General features: G+C 43.5%; 1 protein-coding gene across 1 annotated transcript in view; it reads right to left on the reverse strand.

Annotated features, from left to right (window-relative positions):
* Positions 1-20,109, reverse strand: part of LOC129688969 (ankyrin repeat domain-containing protein 26-like) — a 95,488-nt gene that overhangs the window by 37,700 nt on the left and 37,679 nt on the right. The window contains exons 12-18 of the mRNA XM_055624047.1: positions 18,956-19,062; positions 17,936-17,994; positions 15,337-15,373; positions 13,038-13,110; positions 5,304-6,380; positions 3,872-3,965; positions 620-690 (exon numbers count right to left, since the gene is read on the reverse strand). Of these exons, the coding sequence (XP_055480022.1) occupies positions 620-690; positions 3,872-3,965; positions 5,304-6,380; positions 13,038-13,110; positions 15,337-15,373; positions 17,936-17,994; positions 18,956-19,062 (1,518 nt within the window). The remainder of the gene's footprint in view (positions 1-619; positions 691-3,871; positions 3,966-5,303; positions 6,381-13,037; positions 13,111-15,336; positions 15,374-17,935; positions 17,995-18,955; positions 19,063-20,109) is intronic.

Raw genomic sequence — 20,109 nt, forward strand, 5'->3', positions numbered from 1 at the left:
TCACGCAGACCCCACCGGAAAACTCAGTGGGTCACAAACCGAAACGAATAGACACAATGTGAGAGGGACTGTGGGGAAGGAGGTGGAGGGGTGGTGAGGAGACAGGAGAGAGCTGGGTGAGAGGGGTCCGTGTGCACTGTGAACATGCGTGAAGTTGTGTAAAAACAGATTTAATTAACAAAAAAGCTTCCTAGCGTGTCTATAAGTCACTTTACATAGTTTATACACTTAATTCCAGAGAAGGTGTTTCCCAGGAGGGATGAGCTTGTTTTTAAGCCCATTCTCTCCTTCAACACGGACACTGAAGACAATTAGACTTTGAATCTCCCACTAGCCATTGCAGATATGCCATGGCAATTTTAAGCCACGGGAAAGGATTCTCCGGTAGTGGCCACCACTGTTAGGCGAGTGCAAGCTCAGCCACACAGGTCTATGGCTCAGAGCTTAGAGTATAGCTTCTAAGAACACGCTTTTATATAGTTAAAATGCTTAAAATTGAATGCCAAATATGATACAAAATTGTTTCCGAAAGCTGATGATGAAAACGCTATTTGGAGGATGGCACATTATTAGCACAAAGAAACTGTGAACGAGAAATTTACATTAGAGTTGTGCATACCGGCAGCTGGCTATCTTCACTGCTGTCAGGGCTCTCTTGTTCTGGCTGTGACGTCACCTCAGAATTCACTTCTGCTGTAACACACATACATTTCTCTTATAAGCTATTTGCCCAGAGTTATTGAAGAGCAGCAGTTGAAAGAATAAAACTCTAAAACAATAATGATTATTTTCAACTTAGAAATTAAGAATTTAAATCAAGGTTAATATTCAGGTGGCTCCATCATTAGAAAATATTGTAAGTAAGCTGCTCCATACACACACATACACACACAGAGACATATACACATGAAGAGACATCTACACAAACCCACAATTGCACACACCCATACATATCCACATATACACACCCATACATACACACACGTACACACAGAGACACATGTACGCACACACACACCTACACACAGATTCACATAGAGAGACACACACGGCTTTTGCAATACTGGGCTTGACAAAGCCATCTAAATGGAGAAAACTGTGACCACCCCAAACCTGACCGAGGTCATTCGGGCAGTGGGGAAAGCAGCTCCTAGACGCCCTAATGTTGGAGCGAGTCTACACACCCAAAGGCTTGGCTCAGTCAGTGAGATCCCCAGAGGCAAAACATTAAAACAGGAAGGAGGAAGACCCATCCGGCCACACCTTTTTTTTTTCCTCATAACAGTACATCTAAGACAATCTATTTTATTAATCACTGAGTCCAAAATTAAGAGGATGTTTTGTGAATTTATGGATATCCTCCTCCTTATATTGGAAGCACCTTTCTCCTTTTGTGACATGTTCTCCCCTTTTTTCCCTGCAACTCAAGTCCTCATGGATGAGTACACACATAAGACAGACAGATCTCCCTTCCTATGGAAGTCAACATGTCTTCTCTACCTCCAACAAGGTCCAACAAGGAAAGTCAAGGTAATTTAGTGACATTCAGTTCCTGAGGCGATGGTTCTGCTGGGAAAATGCCTGACGAGCATAATGGACCCGAGTTCAAATCCTGACACCCACTTAAAAGCTGAGTGTGGCTGTGGAAATTTGTAACCATAGCACAGCAGGTGGAGGATGACGCAGAGCCCCGGAGGAGCCTGCCATCCAGCCAGCGTAGGTAAGCGATGACCTCTGGGCTCAATGAGGGATGGCATCATTGGGGGCAGCGAGGTGGCCCAGTGGTCAACGCACCTCTTGCCAGGTGGTCCCTGAGATTCACCAACTTTCACAAGTCCTCTGACCTCCACATATGTGTTATGGCTCACTCCTGTGTGACCCTGCACGTACACCTACATGTGCACGCAAGATTCATCGGTTAGTAAAGAGAAAAAGAAGAGGAGGTGGGAAATAACAGTGGAAACTGTCAACCTCCGGCCTCCGCACACGTGTGCGCATATAATACACTCAAGTGCACACCCCACGCGTGTGTATTCATTCCATACATACGTACGTGCATTTATTTCAATTCCTATTCCAGGAATTCTCTTTCTTTTTTAATTTTTGAGACAAGGTTTCTCTGTGTGGTCTTGGCTGTCCTGGACTCACTTTGTAGACCAGGCTGGCCTCGAACTCACAGTAATCCACCTGCCCCTGGCTCCAGTGCTGGGATCAAAGGTGTGTGCCACTGTGCCTGGATTACTCTGAATTCATACAAACTGTAGGCGCTGACCTCTCAAGGATGAAGTCAGCTATGCAGATGGCTGTCCTGGACCTGGTGCTTGCTGGGGTTTCAGGGTGATGTGTGAACAGCACAGAGATCGGCAGAGGGTGAGGCGGCACTGAGCGGCAAGACACACGCCTGTCTAAAGACCAGGGTCTGGTGGATGGTGCAGCTGGCCAGCAGTCCCAGACGACAGGGCAGGGCCGGAAAGGCTGGGCGCAGTCGGGGAAGTCTGAGTTTGAGAGCCTTACCACTGGTGTAGGGGCTCATGTTTTAGAGTGCCGGGTGGCCATTTTCACAGGGATGGGTCATAGCCAATCTGTTGGGAGGTGAAGGTGAGGGGCTGTGGCTACAGGAAAGGGGGTGGGGTTTAAATGACAGTAGCACTGCTAAGGGATGCAGGCCTGCGCTGCAGGCAAACTCCCAGAAAGTTAAAGTATCAGAAGTGTACGGTAGAAAACCAATTTTATGAAACAAATATAAAAATCTATGCACTCAGAAAACGGGGCAGAGTTCAATTCGGCACAACCCACCCCCCAAAACCCAGCACTTTTACATGCAAAGCATTTGAGATGTACACCTCGCCTTCTCTGCTTTAGAGAAAGTTAACCGCCATACGCAGTGAGTCCTGAGTGCACGCGGAAAGAGCGCTTTACATGGCATCATGGGATCAGCGTCCTCAAGCTTCATCTGAAGCACCCTGAAGGCGCTGAATGAACTGGTATGTGGATATATGCGGTACATGCAGTTAGACTGGGTCTCTGAGGAGAACCCACACAGACTGACAGAACCGTCCAGATGCTGGTCAGCGTGCGCTCGGCCAGTCCGGCCAGCTGACCCCTGAGGCTGTGTTGTCTTCTCCTACAATACTCTAACAAGGTGGGTGCTCACGTTTCCACTTGGGACTCTGACCTTAGGTTGCCCCTTCTCAAACAATTTATATTAGATTGCCAAAGGAGCTATCAACTATGTGGTACGGTTTTTAAAGGTCTCTGTCTGTTCTGATGTCCTTATGATGAATCCTGCTTTTTCCTCTTCAAAGCCTTTTTAGAGAATGCAAAGTAACATTTTCCACAACATTAAAGTGTATGCCCACGTGGCCACCACCCACATTCACATTCACTCACCATTAAAAATGTAACCTAACTGTGTGTGACCCAGCACCTGTGGTTTCTCGGGAGTATCTCGGTGGTGAGGAAGACAGGCGTGAGAAGACTTGGTTCTATTTGAAATTGGAAGCTGGCTCCCTGTCACCCCCCCCCACGACTCCAACACCCCTTTTTTGTGAAGAAGGGCTCCAACCCCTGCCCTTTGCTGGTCTAAGGACCCTGCATACCTTCCTCCCCTTTGACCTCTGCTTTCTTCCCCGCCTTCTCCCTCTTATTTCCAAGTCCTAACTTCCCTCAGGTCTCAGAATATCTTGACATGGAACTACTAGTGAGCGCTCAAAGGCTCCCCCCACTCATCCTAAAATGGCAGATGCCTGCTTCCCACTTTTCTTTTCCTTCCTATGCATTTCTTTGGTTCATTTCTTTGGCTGTAGGCACAATGCTACCACTCAGCCGAAGATCAGTATTCCCAGTGGCTTCCAGGAATGGATGCTCTTACCTCCCGCCTGGCCCATTTCTGGATACTGCTGTTGTTGGTCTCTGGCGTCAGATAAAATCCCCTCACCCTTGTTCAGCAGACTCTCAGAGACACTCTGCAAAAAATAACATCCATAACAGTCTGTAAACATTTCTTAGGCCTTTCATAAGAGAGTACCTGAAGTTTTCCTATTTGTTAGTTCTTTGTTTTTACATTCTTATTAATAAAACATCACACACCAAAATTAACCAGACCTAAAGACTATGTAAGTTAATAACTTCTTAATGAAGTTCCTATTTTGAAAGCCTTTTTTTTTTTTTTTTTAATTAAGTGTATGCTGAGTGCTTGAACATCTCTACGGAGCATCTTTTGTACAGTTTCTAGACCAAGCCAATATTTTTTTTTCATGTGGTAGCCGGTCCTTGCGCACAGGTCATGGGGTCCACGGCGTCAGTGTGCAATGCACATCTCAACAAGACATCCACACGGAGGATGTCTGCCTCTGGTTTGTGTTTGCACTGACATTAAATGTCCAGGCAGAACATTTTAAATAAAATTGTATAGGTATATTGCCTGTGAAAGAGATGGGGGCAGAAAAAAATGCCATGATCTTTCTAGGTAGTTCAGGCTGACTTCCAACACAAGGCGTGGTGGCTGGCGGCCTCATCACACGGCACAGCACGCCTCAGCAAATACCGGGTTACCAGTCTGTGCAGTCAGAACCACAGAACACTGAAATGCTTCTCCTAGCCCTGCTTTGCCAGTAAACCTCCATATTTGCTCTGAAGAGAAGTTCTAGGTCACGTCTTAGTGAACGCAGGCACAGCACGGTAGAACCTTCATTTCGGTAAACGAGAGTTTAGACAGTCTAGATATCGAGTGGAAAATTACTGATGGGAAGCGGTTGGCTAAAATGTGAATGTAGCAAGAATGTAATGAATGTAACGTTAAAAAAAAAAAAAAAGAAACAGTGCGAGGGCTGGAGGGCTGGCTCAGTGGTCAGAAGCACTGACTGTCCTCCCAGAGGTCCTAGGTTTGATTCCCAGCACCCAGATGGCAGCTCACAAACTTCCCTAACTCGTTACAGACATGCATGCAGGAAAATAAAATAAAAATAAAAATCTAAAAAAAAAGGACAACTGTGTATTATTAGACCTGCCATGGAATTCTTCATTTCACAGACACAGTATCTCAGGTCTTCAGAAGGACTGTGAAGAACGATTACTGCAAGGAAGAACAACGTCTACAAAACGCCAGGCGCTTCATTCACACCTTCATTCCCGGTGTCTCAAGTGACACAGGTGGTTTAAGAAGCCGATGCCGTGACGTCAGGTTCCGTCGCGTACAGCACAGAGCGGTCTACAGGGCTACACAGTATCATGCATGCATAACCCGATTCTATCAGTGAACAGTTTCCACCAGCGGGAAAACCCGTCCGCGGAAGAGCGACTACCTCGTTTTCGAGGTGGACTTTCTCCCAGGCCAGGATCTCCTCCTCCAGAATGCGGAACTCGTGGTCGGACAGCTCGTCCCGCAGGGCCCCGTCCTGGAAGGCGCTGGCGGTCCGGCCAGCAGGGGGCGCAGCGCGCGCGGGCGCCACGGCGCCGCGGCTGCCGCAGTGGCGGGCCAGCGGCCTCAGCGACAAGTCCCTGGCGCCTTTGCTCTTCTTGTGACTGTCGCCCGCGAGAAGCACGGAGTCGGCCCAGCCTCTCGCGTCGCCCCCGTGGTTTCTCTCCCGCGCGTCCGCGGGCGCCCTGGCTCTCCCCGGCTTCCGCGGGGGCGCCGGCTCCCACGGCCCGTCCGCGCGGCTTGCTTTCGCAGCCCGCTGCACCGGGCTCTTCAGCTCCGGGCCTTCCTGCTGTTCGCCCACGCCTCCTTCTGGGCATCTGCCTCTCACCCTCCTACTCTCCGCGTTTTTAGAAGATTTCCTCTTGCTTTTATGAAGCGGTTCTTCCCATTCGGAAGTGGTGTTTTCTCCGTCGAATTTATTCTTCATTAAGGGAAACTTGGTAATGGACTGGCCGCCGTATTCCACGATCTGAGAGGGCGGGGGGGATGGCACGGCATTTCCCAGGCCACCGTCCTTCTGTCTGGGAAAGGTCCACAGTGCTCCGGAGGCCAGGGCTGCACTTACGTCTCCGTCCCCACAGTCAAGCATCTCACAGGCCACTTTAGGGGAGACCGGCTTCAGGCGAGTTCTTCCTGTCGCGTCGTCACGCGGGGGCTCTTCCTCGTGGTGCACATTCGTTTTGACACCTTCACAGGTCTCCCCAGCCTCCTGGGTTGGCTTCTTTAGGACAAGCTGTACAGTTTCTTTAAACTCCAGTTCTTCCCCTTCCAGCGGCACCGTCGCGAGCACCTGCCCCTTGGCGGACCTGGAGTGTCCGGACGCGTCTTCTTCGTCAGAAGTGGGGCTCTTCTCTGGCTCCGGGGATCCTTCCTGGAGCGGTAAAGGTGGAGGGCTGCTCTGCTTGGCCGGAGGCTCGGGTGACCTCGATGCCGGGGGATGTTTCTCGAATGAATCCTTGTCCTTAGAAACCATAGAGCATGAACAACAAGAAAAGATACTTAATGTGTGTCATTTGGCTTTTCAGAATACATGTTTAGTTACACAAAAATCAGGCAAGCAAAATTAAGAGATGAAACGAGCTTAGGGCTGGTGGGATGGCTCAGGAAGTAAAGGCACTTGCCACCAAAGGCGAACTTTCTGAGTTCAAGTCCCGGAAGCCACACGGGAGAGACAACCAGCTCCCCCAAGGTCTTCTCTCATCTCCACGGGGGTGCTGGGATTTGCACAGGCTCCCGCACTTGCAATAAATACGTGTGAAAACAAAAACAAAAACAAAAACAAAACCCTCGTTTACCCCGGTCCTCCCAGGAGGGACAGGACCCAGAACACTCCACACAGTCGCCATAGTTCAGATGGATCCTCACTTGGTATGTGTTGGGTAATTTAAAATACTACAAGAATATACTTGCATAAAAAGGGTTTTATTTCACCATTCTTTAAACACTGAGCCCCGGCCCGATGCTCACTGACATTCAGTCTCTGAAAATTCGTAACTGAATAGCAGGTGAGCGAAGATATTTACTTACATAACAGCGACATCATGGGTGCAAAAACAAATTAAGGTCAGAAGACGACAATCCTAACCTTATGTCTTAACAGCCTATGAGTAAGGCCTTCTAAGTTTTCCTAGTTGAGGTAAAGAAGTCTGGCAAGCCTTAGTAAGAACAGAAGCACAAGAACCCCGACGTATCAAATATCTAAAGCACGCCAGGTCCTTCTCTGATAGGAGAAGAAACTGACTTTGGAGGTGGTTGTCCCACTGGCTGCTTTCCTGTTATTTCAAAGGATATTAAGAGGCAAGCTATGGAGGGCTGGAGAGATGGCTCAGTGCTTAAGAGCACTGGCTGCTCTTTCAGAGGACCCAGGTTCAATTCCCAGCGTCAACACTGTGATTCACAACCATATAAAATCCCAGTTCCAGGGACTTCAGTGCTCTTTTCTGGCCTCCAAGGGCACTTCATGCATGTGGTACACAGACGTACAAACAGGCAAGGCTCTTCGTGGCTTCTATGGCTACATTTCTGTATCCTACCCTAACAGTTTTATTAGAGTCTTACAGAGTAGACTTGTACTGGTCATCAGTAGGAAACACCGAGAACCGACGACCAGTACTGAGGGCCCAAGTACTCAACTACCTTATCAATTCGACATGAGAAATGTGAGTAGATAACCCTGGGTGAGCATATGCAGACGCCTTCCTGTGTCCCTCAGGCTGACTGCCTCAGCCCGGTATGGTGGGAAAAGGCAGGCACCAGCACACCTGGCCCCCTTCCATGCTGTAACATCACCCGAGGGTTATTTAAAAAATAATATTACCATCGTGAAAGAATATACTTCAAGAACCCCAAGACAAGTCCTCACCTGTCTGACAAATCCTAAAGTACATGTGCCAATCTCTCAGATGCGGACACAGGTACATGAATTAGGGCACTTTCTACTGTGATTTGAAAAATATACACAAGTCTAGCTCCAGTTATCTCAGTGAAATGAAGGTAAATAGCAAAAGGAAATCAGAGATTTGAAACCATTTCAGAAAGGTCGCTTTACAAATGAATATAGCAAAGGAAACGTGCAAAGAGATGGGTCTTTTTTTTTTTTTTTTTTTTCCCCACTAGTTTGTCACTTCTTTGGGCATTTGGCCTTTCCTTCAATCAAGTCTCTGTCATAAAACTGCCTCATGTCCATTAACATGCACTTACTCGATTTCCCTTTCCTATGAGAAAAGGGAACTTTAGAAAACCCTCTTCTTCATTCTTACCACTCACTGAACTCAGTCTGGAGGACAAGAAACACATGTCATGTCTATCAGATTATAGGCACAATCCCGGGAAAAGCTGAAAAAGGATTTTGGTGTTTATTCAGGCAGAATCAGAGACAGATTCAAATAAGACTCAAAAAGAACCACTCATGAGTTCTGTATTTAAGGTGACTATGGCTAAGGACATCAGGGGTTGCTGCTGCTTCCTATCTGCTTCGCATTTTAAAAGTCAAGAAAGCTCAATAACCCAAGAGAGAACAGAGAACCGAGTGCAGAGGACACAGGAGTCCTGGATTTTCAGGACAAAAGAATTCACATGTAAAGATTTAACAACTCTGAGTGTCATGGTAGGGCGCAGCCGAATGGCACAGTGCATGTACTGGGTTTTGGTTGGGTCCTTTACATACAAATGATGTTGGCAGTAGAGTCAGTGGAGTTTTCTGAGAACAATATGGATCGTCACCACTTCTGGGAGGTATTGTTAAAAAAAAATCATTTTCCAGAGGTACTTCTATATATAGTACTTATGAATCCATCGTTCTGTATAATTCTGTGGAAACAGCTAACTCATTTTAGAAAAACACCAACACTGTGATTTTGCTAATTGGATGTGTATTCATCAAGAAATAAAATTAGCAAAAGGTAAATTAAGATAATTCCAGAAAAATGTGCACTTTAAAAAGAATGTGTTCACTTAAAATTTATTTTCTCACTTAATGTATAGAAAGGAAGAATTGTCAATGGGCATATTGTGAGTCAGTGGTGAGGGGATTGTTTGGCAGACCTGAGGGCCTGCCTGGGTTTGAGTCTCCCAACACAGAAAGGAAACAAGGAGAGTGAGGAGAGGAGCAGGTAACAAGACAAAAGCAGATATACAGACCCTTTCTATAACCACAAATGTTAATGAAAAATTCAAATGAAAGAATTTTGTATTTTTATGAATTATAGTTTTAGGCATCTTATCATTTGTTTTTAATTTTAAAATGTATACAATATATTTTGATCATGTTTCCCCTCCTCCAGATCTTCCCAGATCTTCCCTAGTCATCCATCTTTATATTCTTTCTCTTTTTTATTTTTATTAATTACAGTTTATTCACATTGTATCCCATGTGTTGCTCCCTCCCCCCTCCCCTCCACACCTCACCCTCCCTCCCTTTTCTCTACCCATGCCTCTTCCTTCAGTCCACTGATAGGGGAGGTCCTCCTCCCCTTCCTTCTGATCCTAGTCTATCAGGTCTCATCAGGAGTGGCTGCATTGTCATCTTCTGTGGCCTGGTAAGGCTGCTCCCCCCTCAGAGGGAGGTGATTAAAGAGCAGACCAATCAGCTAATGTCAGAGACAGCTCCTGTTCCCATTACTAGGGAACCCACTTGGGCACTGTACTACCATGGACTACATCTGTGCATGCATGGTCCTTGGTTGGAGTATCAGTCTCAGGAAAGACCCCTGTGCCCAGATTTTTTGGTTCTGTTGCTCTCCTTCTGGAGCTCCTGTCCTCTCCAGGTGTTATATTTCCCACTTGTTTCATAAGATTCCCTGCACTCTGCCCAAAGTTTGGCTATAAGTCTCAGCATCTGCTTTGATACCCTACAGGGTAGCGTCTTTCAGAGGCCCTCTTTTCTTCTGTGGTAGGCTCCTGTCCTGTTCTCTGTTTTCTCCCTCTTCTGATGTCTATCCTCTTTGCATTTCTGAATGAGGATTGAGCATCTTATCCAGGGTCCTCCATCTTGCTTAGCTTCTTTAGGTGTACAGATTTTAGTATGTTTATCCTATATTACATGTCTGATATCCACTTATAAGTACTCACTTATAAGTGAGTACTTATAAGTATACCATGGTATACTCCATATACCATGTGTGTCCTTCTCCTTCTGGGATACTTCACTCAGGATGATCTTTTCCAGTTTCCACCATTTGCCTGCAAATTTCATGATTTCCTTGTTTTTATTTGCTGAGTAGTATTCCATTGTGTAATGTACCACAATTTCTGTATCCATTCCTCAACTGAGGGGCATCTGGGTTGTTTCCAACATCTGGCTATTACAAATAAAGCTGCTACAAACATGGTTGAGCAAATGTATTTGTTGTATGCTTGAGCATCCTTTGGCATCTTATGCCTAGGAGTTGGTATAGCTGGATCTTGAGGTAGCACTATTCCTAATTGTCTGAGAAAGCACCAGATTGATTTCCAGAGTGGTTGTACAAGTTTACATTCCCACCAGCAGTGGAGGAGGGTTCCCCTTTCTCCACAACCTCTCCAGCATGTGTTGTCATTTGAGTTTTTGATCTTAGTCATTCTGATGGGTGTAAGGTGAAATCTCAGGGTCATTTTGATTTGCATTTCCCTGATGACTAAGGACGTTGAGCATTTCTTTAAGTGTTTCTCTGCCATTCAATATTCCTCTATTGAGAATTCTCTGTTTAGCTCTGTGCCCCATTTTTTAGTTGCATTACTTGATTTGTTGCTTTTTAACTTCTTGAGTTCTTTGTATATTCTGGATATTAGCCCTCTGTCAGATATAGGGTTGGTGAAGATCCTTTCCCAGTCTGTAGGCAGTCGTTTTGTTTTGACAACAGTGTCCTTTGCTTTACAAAAGCTTTTCAGTTTCATGAGGTCTCATTTATTGATTGTTGATCTTTGAGTCTGTGCTGTTGGTGTTCTGTTCAGGAAGCTGTCTCCTGTGCCAATGAGTTCAAGGCTCTTTTCCACTTTTTCTTCTAACAGGTTTAGTGTGTCTGGTTTTATATTGAGGTCTTTGATCCACTTGGACTTTAGTTTTGTGCAGGGTGATAAGTATGGATCTATTTGCATTTTTTCTACATGTAGACATCCAGTTAGACCAGCACTATTTGTTGAAGATGCTATCTTTTTCCCATTGTATGGTTTTGGTATCTTTGTCAAAAATCAGGTATCCATAAGTGTGTGGGCTTATTTCAGGGTCTTCTATTCAATTCATTTGATCCACCATTCTGTTTCTATGCCAGTACCATGCAGTTTTTATTACTGTTGCTCATGCCACTACCATGCATTTTTATTACTGTTTATTAGTACAGCTTGAGATCAGAGATGGAGATACCTCCAGAAGAACTTTTATTGTAGAGGATTGTTTTAGCAATTCTGGGTTTCTTGTTATTCCACATGAAGTTGAGAATTTTTCTTCCAACATCTGTAAAGAATTGTGTTGGTAATTTGATGGGATTGCATTGAATCTGTACATTGCTTTTGGTAAGGTAGCCATTTTTACTATGTTAATCCTGCCAAGCCATGAGCATGGGAGATCTTTCCATCTTCTGATATCTTCTCCTAGTATTTCTTTCTTCAGAGACTGGAAATTTTTTTTTCATACAAATCTTTGACTTGCTTGGTTAGAGCCACACCAAAGTACTTTATGTCCTTTGTGGCTATTGTGAAGGGTGTTGTTTCCCTAATTTCTTTCTCATCCCTTTTGTCTTTTGTATACAGGAGGGCTACTGATTTTTTTTTTTTTTTAGTTAATTTTATGTCCAGCCACTTTGCTGAAGGTGTTTATCAGCTGTAGGAGTTCTCTAGTAGGCTTTTTGGGGTCAGTCATATAATATCTACAGTATACTATCATATCATCTGCAAATAGTGATACTTTAGCTCCTTCCTTTCCAATTTGTATCCCCTTGATCTCCTTTAATTGTCTTATTGCTCTAGCAAGGGCTTTAAGAACTATGTCAAAGAGATATGAAGGGAATGGGCAGTCTTGCCTTGTCCCTGATTTCAGTGGGATTGATTTAAGCTTCTCTCCATTTAGTTTGATGTTGGCTATAGGCTTGCCAGGCTAATTTTTGCTAGCATATTAATTTTCTTCTCTCCAGTGCTGAGTGTGTGGCTCAGTTGCTGGACTTCCTACCAAACGTATGGCACTTGGTTTGCTACCCAATGCATGAACACAGCCAACACTGTCACTACTATGCTGCAAATAATACTTAGTTTTCTCATGATACAATTAACTTTCTAGAAGTACTGTAGTAAGGGCTGGAGAGATGGCTCAGTGGTTAAGAGCACTGCCTGCTCTTCCAGAGGTTGGCTTTCCAGCACCCGCACCAGGCAGCCCACACAACGGACACACATCCAGTTCCAGAGGGCGCCACACCTCTCACCTCCATGGGTAAGAGCACATAGGTGCACATACACACGCTTGCACACACACATAAATAATAACATGAATATTTTAAAACTATGCATGCTAATCAAGCAAAAACATTGAAAGAATAAAAATTTACAAATCTCTGCTAGGTAGTTCGAACTGTGAGACAGAAAATTCCTTGATCACTATGATAAGTGACTATATTAAAACATTTTAATTTATTTTATGTGTATGAGTGGTTTGCTTGCATGCATGCCTGTAGAAGTCAGAAAAGGGCATCTGATCCCATGGAACTGGAGTTACAGATGGTTGTGAGCCACTATGTGGTGCTGGGAACCAAACCCAGCCCTCTGCAAAAGCAGAAAGTGCTCTTAAATACTGAGTCAGCTCTCCAGGTCTATGATTAGATTTTTTTGTAGTCATGAATATAATAAAAGTTGTATTGGTATCATTTTAAAAAAATGACACAAACATATATTTATCCCACAAATCCTCCCCCAACTTTTACTTTATTGTGGATAGAGTTTAAGATTCACATCACTTTGCATCTTTCCTTACCATTTCTTCAGTCATCCCCTGCTGTCCAAGAGAACCTACTATCCCTTTGTGAGGGTTCAAAGTACAAACCAATTGACCAACTTTCAGTATAAAAGGATAGTAAATAGATTACGATTGGTTTAAGAATAAATGCTAAAACAATCAGTACTCAGAACTATAAGTCTAACTTCTCAAAAAATTTACCTTTGTATCAAAATTATATTCATCCTTTCTTGTTGTGGGTTCAGGGTCACCAAGATCAGGTTTGGTGGAGAATCTTCAAAATAAAAATATAAAATAATAGATAAGTTCTGCTCCTTTAAAACCCTCTCACTTCATCTGGGATTGTGTCCAGCACACTGAACCTGTGTTTATGTAGAAAACTACTACCTCTATACCAAGGTTCAACAATTCATTTTACACTATAAATATTTTGTTCATTTTTCTCAGAGAGAATCCAGCAATGTTTTTGTACTGGTCATATGAAGAACGTATGTAATTTGAATGTTTATCAATGACACTCTCTGTAGCTGGTGTTTGCTACTTTGTGGGTTCTTCTTTTTTCCACCCTTTATTCCCCTTGTTTCACCACCTAACACTAGATAGGAGAGAAACAAGGAGAGAGGAGAGAAGGGAATTGGGAAAATCCATCAATATGTTATTTTCCTGTTTCTTCTTTGACCACAGCTACTAACAAACCAAAATCAACTCCCCTAAATGACCAACAACTACCCCAACCCCTCACCTATTGGGTTTCTAGCATTTAGATAACCTCTGAGAAATTCCCAGAATTCCAAATGTCACACAATCGCAGAAACTACCTGCAGCTGGCAAAGCCGTGCCTCTGCTAGAGCACAAGCAAAACCATAACCAGCTGCTGTGGACAGTAAGAAGCACTGCCACATCCCCACATCTGGGGTTAAAATGAAAGCCCATTCTTATAATATTTCTGTGTGTGTGTGTGTGTGTGTGTGTGTGTGTGTTTAAGAAAACAAAATTCCAGAATGTCACTACAACTCTTCTAATCCATTTAAAGGCTAAACATGTATAAAAACTATTCTCTTTAATAATTGCACAGGTTAAAAAAGGGGGGGGGGAGGACTAGAGAGACAGCTCAGAGGTTAATCACTGGCTGTTCTTCCAGAGGCCTTGAGTTCAATTCCCAGCAACCACATGGTGGCTCTCAACCATCAACAGTGAGATCTGGTGCCCTCTTCCGGTGTGCAGGTGTATTATGTACTATGTACATAATAAATAAATCTTTAAAAAAAATAAATGTACAGGTTAAAAACAATCCATTTGTAGTTTCCCCACAGGAACCTGAGAATGCTATACTAATAATATTATTATCAAAGAATTGTGAGTGTATTATTTGATAAAAGTCAAATGTAAAAAACAGAGAAGACATATTTAAGAATTTGAGAAATGTTACTGAATGCAGGAGAATGTATCAAACTTAAAAAATATGTCCCAAATTCCTATGTGATTATGATAGACTCCCAAATATTCTAAAATCAGCAGAACCAAAAGCATATCTGATCCTCTAAAAATTTCCTCCCTTCTCCATAACTAGAAACTACCATGGATCTGCCCTTCAATTTTACCCTCATCTTCAGTGGACTTCAACATTCTTCATCTTTGAATCACTGACTTCCGAACGATAAATAAATGTTATTGGCCTTAGATGTAAGGAACATGAGGTCGAATTTCATTGCCACTTAGTGTGTTCAGTAAGTCCCTAAAGTCCTGATAGTGTATGGCCTTTCAGTGGGGTCTATGCAAACAAAGAGATGAAGGTAAAACAAAACAGTGCAGGAAGACAACAGCAACAAAAAAATGTGTTCTCTGATGACACGTACAGATTAGAAAACAAGCTGTGAGGAAGTAACAGAAGCAGTTCAAGGTGGAAGTGAACAGGGAGTCAGGGAAAAAAGATAACAATTCAGATCGCTGCTTCTGGACAGATTTAAATATCGTCAACTGAGCGTCCTCTAAAGGTGGAGAGGGTTTACTTCCAGAAAAACAATTCCTCTGCAGGAGTCACATGATTTTGTTATCTCTCACACTGCTGGCCCCATGGCCACAGGTTGGAGATCCGCCCTGACACCGCCACTGGTTCCATCAGGCGTCGGTGATGCCTGCAGTTATCAGAGACATGATTAGAGCACCACCACGCTTGCTGGGAACACTGGTGCACCTGCTCGCTGGCTGCTGGGATTCGTGAGCTGATGTTACTGAAGCAGTTTCGTGGTTCTATCCATTATGCAGAAGAGCGGGGAAATACTGAGAAAGAGCACAGGCTAGCTACATGGGTCATTGTCCCGGCAATTAGGTGATTATGAGCCCCTCAGTGACAGCCACCTCGATGGGGGAAATGGTTTTTGATGGACAGCGTGCATACTTTGTGATGACTGCATGAAAGAGGTGCGCAGCAGTGAGCCAGAGAATGCCAACAAATACCAGTTTGCTTTTTCTGTGTTTAAACGCATCTTTAAAATCCTACCTTACTACAGAGTAGGATTCAGTACTTTCAGCTGCTTCTAAAGGTAAAGGAAAAATATATTGTTAATCAGCAATATAAAATAATAGAAAAGAGAGCCAGGTGGTGGTGACACATATCTTTAATCCCAGCACTCAGGAGGCAGAGACAGGCAGATCTGTGAGTTCCAGGACAGCCTGGTCTACAGAGTGAGTTCCAGGACAGCCAGGGCTGCACAGAGAAATCCTGTTTTGAAACACACACACACACACACACACACACACACACACACACACACACACATGAGATAAGTATAATATATTAAAACTGTAAAACTGATGATTGATTAATAGTATGAATAAATCTGGAGCCTTACATCAAGAGCATTCTAACGACAGGCAATCCACTCTTCAAAACCTCAAACTTCCACTAGTTTGTGTATTTCAAATCAAAAGAGGGAGACATCTTCAAATTTTAATACCTAAGTGTAAACTCCCATGCCCAGTGACCATGACTGTAGCTGAACTCAGGCTGACAGAAAATGGCGTTGTTAGCAGAATCGCTATGAAAAGCTGACGGCGTCAAACAAACACAGATTGTGGGTCTTCCGGGCTGGTGGCACCAAGGCCAGTGCTAAGGATGTGTGCTCATTTTATAGTTCTAAGTGTTCGTCATTTTTCATCTTAAGTGCATAGGCATTCTGCCCACATGCAAGTCTGTACGCCATCTGTATTGCAGAAGCCAGAAGAGGGCGTTAGATCCCCTTGAATTTGAATTACAGATGGTTTTGAGCCATCAGGTGGGTGATGGGAATTGAACCCAGGTCCTCTAAAAGAGCAGCCACAGTCATGACTGAGTCACCTCTCAGCTCTGTGAACTTATGGGTTTTTTTTTTTTTTTTTAAATGACACAACACAGCTACCGCAGTGTATCAGTGGGAACTGCTCAGCTTCAGATAAAAAATTCTGCTGTAAGCAGCGACAGTGAGTGGCTGGGGTCCTTTGAAGCTCTGCAAAACAATAGAGAGAGGGGACAATGTACTGGCTAGTCTTATGGCAGCTTGACACACAAAGTAGAGGTGTCTGAAAGGAGGGAAACTTAATTGGGAAAAACACCTCCAAAAATTCATCTGTAAGGAATTTTCTTAATTAGTAACTGATGGGGGAGAGTGCAGCCCCAGCTCATTGTGGGTGGTGCCACTCCTGGGCTGGTAATCCCCTGTTCTCTAAGAAAGCAGGCTGAGCCAGCGATGTGAAGCAAGCCAGTAAGCAGCACCCCTCGATGGACTGTGTCAGCTCCTGCCTCCAGGATCCTGCTCTGTTTGAGTTCCTGTCCTGACTTCCTTCAATGACAATATGGAAGTGTAAGCCAAATTAAACCCTTTCCTTCCCAACTTGCTTTTTGGTCATGGTGTTTTTGCAGCAATAGAAACCTTAACTGAGACAAAGGAACAAGGATCTTTTTCAGTCCCCAGATTCCAGAAGAAAAGAGGCATCACTATGCTTGTTCTTATTAGGAAAAGCCAATGACATCTCTCAGTTTTAGCTATGTTCTCTATCTTGTGTGATGCAAATGGCTCACTTCGTCTCCCATAGATCTGTTTCTTGGGAAGAACACACCTTGATGATTTATCCACTCCTCATCATACTTTTAGATAAGCTTGAAATGCACCACTGAGGAAAAGAAAGTTGCTATTTGATATGAAAACTATAGAAATAAAATCATTATCTCATTCAAGCTTCAGAATGGGCCAAGAGGGAGCTCTCTGTATATAAAGAAAACTTTCTTTAAATCATCTAAAGCATGATAAATAAGTATTGGAACTCTCTCGAGTACTTCCCAGGACAGACAGTCTACTATGCTCATAGAAGAGTAAAATAAAATAGATGTAGCAGAGTGCATTAGACTTGTATACACAGTGTGTGTGTGTGTGTGTGTGTGTGTGTGTGTGTCTGTGTGTGTGTGTTTTGTATAACCACAAGTATGGTTTCCCTACTGCTGGCAGCTGTGGCAGTTTGAATGAGAATGCCCCATATGCTCATATGTTTGAATACTTGTTCCCCAGGTGGTGGAACTATTTGGGAGAGTGGAACTGTTTGGATGTAACAGAAGAGTAACTAAGACAGAAGTGTTAGCTCCAAGGCCTCGCACTAGGAAATAAAACAAAGATATTAAAAGGTAATGATTTCCCAAAGAAACTTCACGAGGTTATAAACGTACAGACAGTGCTCACGCTCATCCCTGGTGCTCTTTCATGTGTAACTAAGTGTCTCTTATTCAGACTTGTCATGGCGAGTGTCAGCTGTCACTCGACACAATCTATATTCTTCTGAAGAAGTCTCAATTGAGAAATTGCCTACATCAGATAGGCCTGTGGCCATGTCTGTGAGAGACTGTCTTGACTGTTTTTTTTTCAAGTTACACTGTTTCAGAAAGCAAAATATACTTAATGATTAACTCACTAAACAACTCTGATCCCAGATAAATAGGCAATTTAAAAATACAAAATTATTTTACGTGTTCACTTTGTAAATGCCACTTTCATGATTTGACTTACTTAATTCTTGCTTTTTTTTTAATCAAAGAAAGGATTATCTAGAATAATTCCTAATCCAGGTCTTACCTAGATTGCTGTCTTGACAAATTTCGAGTCCCTTTTCTTCATATTCTAAAACACCTTGTCTTTTCCACGAACGAGAAAAATGATAAGCATTAACTACTGTTTTAGTAGAGGTATGAAAACACTTAACAAAGACTTTCAATTATTTAAAGAGTGTTTCATTAAATACAAGAGAAGTTGTCACTATATTTCAAATGTGCAAGCTCTTAAAAAGTTTTTATGGCATTTGCAACTAAACAAACACATAGAGATAAGATTAAAACAAGATTAAAAGTGATACAGGCAGTAATCAATGTCTCAAGGTCACACCCCTAGCAAGAGTGAAATCTAGGAATTAAATGCACTCTTGTGTGAATCTGAAACTTCCCTGTGTTCTTTTTTCATCCACTTCTTACCTATGCTCAGTGAAGAATGGTTAATGCAAATACAGACAGTGTACTCCAACTTCCTGTGCATACTACACGTAAAATCTAAGATGCTTTAGAAAACATAAAGAGACCCAGATGGATTCTGGTACTCACAATCAACCAGAAATGCTCATCAGCTGAGCATTCCTCAGAGCCAGCAACCTAAAGCCTGTCACCCAAAGGAGAAGGTGACTGTCAGTTCCCATTGTGTTTAGCAGTGTACTTTCATAAGACGTGCACATTAGAAGCAGCAATGAAAATGAAAATAAGACATTAAGCTCAATGTTGAGTAGAAGATGCACAAGCCTGTATTTTACAAAATTGGTAAAACCAACATGCAATCCTTTAGCATCATGTGACATAGGACCAGCTTGTGAATAGCGAGTACCATGCATCATTAAAGTAGCATAGCAATCCTCTTCAATTCTTCTTTTTGTGCCTGATGAAATGGCTCATTTATAAATTGCCTGTGCTGTGCTTTGTTTTGGTAATTCTATCTCATACACTAGAAATGAAACTTGTTCCTCTCTATTTAACTCCCCAGGAGGCAGGGCTGCGCAATCACTGCAGAGAGCCAGTGAGGCTGTTACGTAGAGAAAGGAGGAAACAAGGGCACCTCTCCAGCTTGGCATCTGTGTGTAACTCCGCTGCTTCGGTTACTGAAAATTCCTTCATCTGTGCTTTCTCTTCCTCCAGAGGAGCTAAAAGTGACACCACTTCATCCTGCATAAAACAACAACAGCAAAAAACCAGTAACTCACGAAATGACACATTTCACATAATTAAAAATCTCCTAGCATTTTCTGTGAATGTGCTGGTGTAAGGCAGAGAAGAAATAAATCACATCTCTCCTCCAGCGGGCCTTCTCATGTGCTATCCCTTTCTGTGAGATGCTGTTCCCCAACTGGGGCCATCACACTAGCCACCCTCAAAACTCAATTCATGAAGGAGAGTCCGAGAGAGAAACAAACAAACAACAACAACAACAAAAAAAAAAAAACAAAACAGGCTGTATCTCAAACACAAGACAGCTTCATAAATCACAAGTGAAAGGAGAGAAAAGCAAAGATCGACAGAGAAATCAAAACACCTAAAAACAAACCCAACGAAGGGGGTTAAGACTTCCAAAAGGAAAAGAAGACACATAAGAAAGGAATTGAAGAAGACAATAGAACACAGAAAGACCTGCCATGCTTATGATTGGCAGATTTAACATTGTGAAAACTGGTGCGTCACCAGAATCGATCTCCAGATTCAACACGACCCACATCAGAATCCCACTGACATTCCTCAGTGCTAGAGGAAACAACTAAAATTCATGTGGCCCCCGCTAAACAAAGCAACCCTTAGGAAGGGAAAGCCTGAAGGTACTGCAGTGATACCCTCAGTTTCTGTTAGAGTCATATTTTAAAAACCCAGCACTACACGGGCATAGAGACAGACACGTGGGAGTAGAGAGTTGCCTCATCAGTTAAGAGCACTTGCTGCCCTTGTAGGGGACCAAGCTCGGGGCCTGGCAGTCACATGGCAGCTCACAGCCTTCTACAAGTCCAGCTTCCCGTAACTGAATGTCCTCCTCTGGCCTCTGGGGGGTCAGCTACATGTGCATGGTAACCTTACACGCAGGCAGAGCACCCATACACATACAAATAACTAATTAAAACAGACACGTGAAGCAGGGGGTGCAGGCTGCGCACATACACCCAAGCACTTAAAGCCACTTGTTTTTTGATGAAGTTGTCAAAAACACACTGGAGAAAAGGCAGCTCC

Source organism: Psammomys obesus, unplaced genomic scaffold (assembly GCF_907164565.1).
Source record: "Psammomys obesus unplaced genomic scaffold, mPsaObe1.curated_primary_1811, whole genome shotgun sequence".
Classification (NCBI taxonomy): Eukaryota; Metazoa; Chordata; class Mammalia; order Rodentia; family Muridae; genus Psammomys; species Psammomys obesus.